At 25.6% G+C, this 7,131-nt stretch overlaps 1 protein-coding gene across 1 annotated transcript; it reads left to right on the top strand.

Annotated features, from left to right (window-relative positions):
* Nucleotides 1-4,425: 4,425 nt before the first annotated feature.
* Nucleotides 4,426-5,518, top strand: LOC145846195 (dual specificity protein kinase CLK2-like). Its single transcript, XM_082953108.1, has 2 exons — nucleotides 4,426-4,633; nucleotides 4,890-5,518. The coding sequence occupies exons 1-2, from the start codon at nucleotides 4,426-4,428 to the stop codon at nucleotides 5,516-5,518; spliced, it is 837 nt and encodes a 278-aa protein (XP_082809234.1).
* The last annotated feature ends 1,613 nt before the right edge of the window (nucleotides 5,519-7,131 follow it).

The following is a 7,131-nucleotide window of genomic DNA, read 5'->3' as shown; positions in this document are numbered from 1 at the left end:
ACAACAGCAATTGCTTAAAGAAATTTATTTAAGACTGTCCTTTTTTCAACGAAGAGTTATAAAGATAATTAAAATCATATAACCGGAGTTACAAAGTTTTCAGAAATAAAGATTTCTGAATGCCTAACAATTTTTTGTTTCATTTTATTTTAATGACATGCTCGAATAATTCTATGGCGACTTTCTCATAGAAATCTGACACTGTGGCTTTATTATATGAGATTATTACGCTCTATTAACAAACTAATCGATATCAACATTTTTTGGTTCAAATAAAAAATTTTTATAAATTATAACTAATAAAAATACTAGAGCATTTAAAAAGTTACATATAAATTAATGCTATATTTAATAAACTTAAACCGCATTAAATTTTATATTTGAACATTTGAGACTATTGTTTATAGTCTACATTATCTTTAAGTATTAAAATATTTATAATTTGTCTTGTTATTTTGATAAAGTGTTAAAAAATACAGTTACAAGAAACAACTTACTTATTTTTCACCTAACGCTGGCAATAAAATGAATATTTTTTTTAACTTTTCTGTTTTTTTATATATTCTATAACAAATTTATATCAAAATTAAAAATAATTTCGCAAAAGTTTCCGATTTTTTCATGCTTAGTTGATAAAAATTTCGTCTAAAACTACTTTAATTTATTAACCATCTAATTGTATCTCAATACAGTTATAGTAAATACAACAGTTTTTCAATTTAAAGGTGTAAAGTTATTAAGTTGTTGCCATTGTAAGTTCTAATAATCTAAAAAAAAACTCAAAAATGAAATTTAAATTTACGAAAACAAACACCTATTAAGTATACATTATTTCTATTTGTTTATTTGTAGTAACCCTCGTGTAAAGTATAATCTAAAAATTACTTCAAATGTTTTATAGAGTTTAAAGTTTGTATTTAATATAGACTGGAATCAGCTTAAATATAGAATTCCAATTTTAAGGTGTTGTACAAAAATAAATAAACAAACTGTAAAAATTAAATATCAAATAACTGGAATGTTCTAAATTTCAAGCATATAATTTTTTAGATAAGTAGGATGCAATGCATGGCCACAACGTATAAATCTCTAGTTTTAAGTTAAGTTTTTTTATAAATTTGATAAAAATATTTAATATGAATTTAAAGATTTTATAAAGCAATTAGAAGTAAAACTACATTGTGTTCAATTTTTTCATTGGGAAATCTGTAAAGAAATCTTTACATTTTTCCTGGTTAATAATTTTAACTTAGTTGATCAAATACAGTTTGATTTTAATAAATTCAATAATGAAATTTCATTTAACATACTTTTTTTAGGAAATATTTTTGAATCAATATATTGTAACGGAAAGGATCTTCTTTATGCCTTTACATATTTTAGGTGTTGAGTTTTTAAAATGATGAGTTTCACAAAATCAGTCAACCAGAGCGCAAGTATTTTAGGCTGTGTTGTCATTATTATAAAATATATTTGCTCATAAGACCTAGAGCTTGTGTTGAGATATTGTTGAAAATTATTTCTAGATCTTTTTTAAAACTGCATGTTTTCTATTTTTGTATACTTAAATTTAAGTATTTTGAGCTTTTATTTAACAATACTTAGTTGTTTTCAAGTTCTTATACTATTTTATAGTTCATATAGTTTAAAGTTTTGAGTATATTTCATTCAAACTTAAAAAAATTTAAGTTTTTTTGTTCCAAGTTTTTTACAAAAGTAACATAAATTTTTAAACAGTGTTGTAATAATAGTGTTATGTTGTTCATTTTTTTTAATAAATACCTTATCTAATTTATGTTAATTGTTTTATATAAAATAGACTTAATTAACATATTATATATTTATCTGATAAAATAAACAAAGCTAGGTTTAAATATAATGAGTATTGACAATTAACTAAGTGTACCTACATCCATACCTCATACTTTGGCTAAAATTTAACATTATAACCTATTTTGATATATAAAATTTTTTAATAACTTATAGTGGTAAAATTTTGGTCAAGTTTAGTTGTTGTAAATTTAAAAAAAAAGGTTGTTTTTGTAATTAAACTGTTTTAAAAAAGCTCATTTATTTCAGGACTTATCTAAATTTGAAACTTAAATCTTAAAAACTTTTGTTATGAATATTTGTGGTTAAGTTCATTAGTTATTATTAAAAAAAAAAAAGTTATTAAAATAACAGGAGCGTGTTTTCAGCAGTCTGTAAATAAATAACACTCCCTGAAAAGAAAATAATAAATAAAATAAAACTTTATTTATACTACTTAATTTAGTAGATTTACATGTCCTTTCTTACATAAATTTTGAATGTTAAATATAAACAACTAAATGTCAACATGTTATCATTAGAAGGACATATCAAGATCATTTTTATTAGGCAGACCAGTATTTAAAAAACTAAAAGTTTTAAATTATTTTTTTTAAAACTACTTTTAAATTGTTAAAGGAAAAATAAAATACAAAATCTTCATATTGTAAGCAACAATGCTTGTAGAAAAAAAAAATTTACAGTAATATTTAAAAAACGTGTCAATTAAAAAAAATGTACTGGGTGACCTTAAATTGTTTGAAAAATCCTAATTTTTTCTATATCATTGAAATAAGACTAACTTTTCAACATTATCAATGTTTTTTTTTGGAAAATTGGTTATAAAATAAAAATTAATTAAAACTAGCCAGCAAAATCTCATTCAAATCTAGAAAACCATCTTTTCTTAAACTATTAACAAACCTAAACATGTCCTTAGATTTTCATAGATAAAACAAAACTATACTGAATCAGCCTGAGTTCAAAAATATAACTTAAAATAACATAGAGTTATCCAGGATACTTTGAGTGTGTGGCAACAATGTACAATTTAAACCTTTTAACTTTGCTAAAAAATGCAATAAAAACTTTAAATAAGGTAAGCAATTATAAAATCTTAAAAACAAGTTTTAATTACAAACTAAAGTTTTAAAATACAATAAAAAAACCATAATTTGTCTATATAAATCTTGAAAAAACAAAAATTTTAAATAACCTAAGCAATTATAAAGTTAAAAAAACAAATTTTCTTTTAAGAATAAAATTCTAAAATAAAAAATAATATATATAATTTGTTTATATTATTCTTGAAAAAATCTTTATATTATTGAGTTTCTCAGTTGTCTTCTTGTTGCAAGCTATTTGTCTTATTGTGTTATTTTTTCTGATTTAATAGATTCTAATCTTCTTGATAAAACTTAAGGAAGTGATATTACCATAATTGTTTCAAAAGATTTTCACTTTTGTATTTTTGTCAACCAAAGGGATTTAATCTTAAAACATTTACTTCAGAGATTCAATTTGATTTAAAACAAAAGTTAACTCTTCATGTTAGTTTACTTTGAGGTTTAACTACTTTAAAATTCATCTTGTTATATATCTTCTATCTGCATTTGCTCTTTTGTAACACAAAAACATGTAAATTTAAAACAATTTAAATATTTTTAATTCACCACAAACATTTCAATAGTACAAGGTCCTCGCACTCACTTAAAATTTTTATTCTTTTACATCATTTAAACCAAATCTAGAGCTTTTAAATGATTTATTTTACAATAATTTGCTATAGGATAACAGAAACCTACATCAAGTAATTTGTATACAATTTAGATGTATTCAGTTTGTTTAATATTTACGACACTAAATGTGCTAAAAAGAACAATTATTGTAAAAATTATCTCTCAGGAGTGCAAAACTAAATATAAACGAATACTGAAAGCTAAAGAAACAAGGTCTTAAAAGCAATATAATCAAAACAAAAGCATGTTTTTTCGCACACATGTTTACGTTTCTGTAGATTTGCAGAAACGTACCAAACTAGGTGCCTGCATTGCAGTATCACTTAAAATGACGAAAGTATATAAAAAGTAACATTTAATCATCTTAAGTAAACAAATTCATGTTAAGGAAACTTTTATTACGTTTGAAAAATCTAAATATTTGGTTTTATTAAAGCAATTTCCGAACATCAATCGACATGACAATTTTATTGATACATATTAACTTTGGTTTTCAAGTTTTTGATTTATCATTATACTTAAAACGACCATGTCATTTAAACTATTCAATTTAACATCAATATAAGGCATTTCATTAGTATTCTAATTTGCTTTTAAATAAAAATGTTGAACTATTTTTCGTGTTAAAGTGACGCGTCGCTTTCTGACACGTTTTCGTATATTGTATACTATGGTTTGTTTAATTTTTATTCAATAAGAATATGTTCTAATATTAATTGAATGTAACTTTTTCAGAAAATATTAGCATTAATAAATTTTTCAAAATTTCATTAAAAATGAGCTCACCATATTTAAAAAACAAGAGTCAATCATCCACCGAGCAGTGTCAAAATTTAAAGGGGATTTGGTTAAAGAGGAAAACAAAATAGCGGAAAAAATGTGTACGATAAACACTCATGAACGTCAAACAGCAAATTGTCCAGTGTCTGAACATAAAGCTCCATTTACCAACGACTCATGCAAAGAATCTGGTTCTTTAAAGAGCTCTACAGAAGAGTCAAACCTTGAAACAACAGAAGAAATTGACCTTATTGGAGAAAAGCTAAATAACATATACACTGTTGATAGCAAACTTGGAAGCGGAGGTTTTTGGTTCCGTATACAAATGTTTCGATGACGTAACTAATGAGTACGTAGCTATCAAAGCTATAAGTGATAAAGAAGCAGCTTTAGATGAAATATGGGCATTTGAAATGATAAAAGAAAAGCAAATAAATAGCAGCCGCTTGATTAAACTTTTAGAAACGGGTGAAGATAAAAATTTTATCTATTTAGTGTTTCCACTCTATGGACCAACACTTACTGATGCTATATATGACTTTAAACCATCTTTATCAACAGATGAAATTCGCACAATTGCACGTCAGTTGATCGAAGCTACAAAGTTACTTCATGATAACAACTTGCTGCATACCGATATAAAGCCAGATAATATTTTGCTAAACAGGCATTACAACAATGAAAGTAAACCTGAGTTTTACAAAAAACCTGACATCACTCTGTCCGATTTTGGTTGCGTATATACTGAGGATAACTTTAATGATAACATCATAACTACTTTGCAATACAGAGCTGACGTTGTTCTGGGACACAAAATTGGATACCCGTGCGATGTTTGGTCTATAGGCTGCACTGTTTTTGAACTTGCTACGTCATACTGCCCTTTTCTCGCAGAAACAGTTGAAGAGCTTTTCCTTGTTATCAACGAAACAGTAGGTCCATTTACTGAGTGCCAAATCGAACAAATCGGGAATGTTGATAACGAACACAGAATAAGCATGGGAGAAAAAGATAAAGAGAATTTTGAGGGTTTAAATGAAAATATTGCAGAGGTTAATGATGCCCTAGATGAGTTGAAAGAAGAAGAAAAGGATCTTTATGACGTAATAAAGAAAATGCTGACAATTAATCCTGAAAAACGAATAAGTCTTACAGAAGTACTAGAACTACCTTTTTTTACTGAGGATTAGAAAACAAACAAAATTGTCATAAAATAATAGAAATTACAGTTTAAAACTTTAGGTAATTGTTTAGTAATCTTTATAATTTAAGTACTTCAATAAATACTTTAATTATTAACACTATTCCATTGTTTTTATTTATATGTTTATGTAATAATATTATAAACTTATTAATACTAATGAGTATAAAATAAAACTGTACATGTTTATACGAATGTAAACATAAAAGTTTAATTATAATATATTGCATTCAACATAAAAAAATATTCTTTTTATTTTGATGCATTAGAACATTTTTATCAAATATTATTGAAAATTATGTTTTAATTAAATAAAGTTTAAAATAATTTAATAAAAAACGAACGCTTTTTTAATGAAGAATATTATAAACTTCATAGTTTGAAGTTTATTAACTATTGTATCTAAAGTTTTTTTTTACAAATTAAACACTGAACATTAGTTGTTTTATGTTAAACTTAAACTTAAAAAATCTATTAATTTATACAAATAGTAGTTTAAAATAGTCATTAATACAAAAAAAATTTTAATTTAAGTAGTTTTTAAACATTTTATCATTTTAATAAAGAATATTTAGTTTGATCAAACTTCAAAATTGTTCATGTTTATAATAGTTTTCTAAAGTACTGATCAAATCCAACCCTCGGAAGTTTCTGCTTGATCACTAGCCTCTTCAGTCCTTCGGCAGAAACTGAATCTGCTGTTGAATAATCTCCACCTACATCACTGACTTCTTTTTCTTCTTTAGCTGCTTCTTCATTATCCTTAGCTGCATTTTCTGTAATTTATCTTCCTCCAGATACATCTTCCGCAATTGACTCTTAAACATCTTTTGGATCATTTATACCACGTGCACACTCAGGAACATCTCTTGCTGTTGTTTTTTATACTTTCGGGGACGTATTCTACATTTCTTACAACTAAATCATCAGACATATCTTCAGTGTTTGCTGCTTCCGTGTCTTCAGCGTCTTTCAAAACTACTTCTTCATTGTTTGTAGGAACCTTTTTTCTTCCTTTACTCCTTCATTTTTCAAATATCTTGTAACCTAAGCAGGATCTTTCTTAGTTGCTTCTATATTTTCAAAAGATTCGGAAGCTGTCGATTCTGCATAAGCGACATATTTTCATCTTTAAGATTATCTTCTTAAGTTTCTTTGTTTTCTACAGTTGGTTAAACATATACTGCCTCTGTAATTTTAGCGTCTTTAGTAGCTGCTTAAGAAGTATTTTTACAAAGTATTCTGCAAATTCTATTCCAGTGTTTTTAGGAACGTCTTCATAAGCCGCTTCAGGTTTTCAAGCAACCTCCTATGCAGCTGTTGCTTTTGTACTTTCAGAAGCATTTTCCTTATTAGCTGCTCTTTACAGTAACGTCTGCTGTAACCGCTACTCAATTGTTTTATAATGTTCATAATGTTTTATATAAACCACGTCCAGTGGCTTTGAAAAATTTCGTGTACGAGGACAGATTCTACTTATTAGTAGGTTAGAATTTTACTGCCTGCATTAAGTATATATAAGAAATAATGTTTTAAACATTGTTTTTATTTGTCTGTTACGTCACTATTTTTTAAAGTAAGATTAAGAAATTAGAGTTTATA

The sequence above is a fragment of the Thalia democratica genome, unplaced genomic scaffold (assembly GCF_965202585.1).
Source record: "Thalia democratica unplaced genomic scaffold, ktThaDemo2.hap1.1 HAP1_SCAFFOLD_319, whole genome shotgun sequence".
NCBI classification, from domain to species: domain Eukaryota; kingdom Metazoa; phylum Chordata; class Thaliacea; order Salpida; family Salpidae; genus Thalia; species Thalia democratica.
This window is presented reverse-complemented; position numbering and strand designations above follow the sequence as displayed.

Excerpts from the sequence above, each read along its gene's own strand:
- LOC145846195 (XM_082953108.1), top strand. The coding sequence starts at position 4,426 with ATGTGTACGATAAACACTCATGAACGTCAAACAGCAAATTGTCCAGTG. Across the intron at positions 4,634-4,889 it reads TAGCAAACTTGGAAGCGGAG|ATGAAATTCGCACAATTGCA; the intron begins GTTTTTGGTTCC and ends CTTTATCAACAG.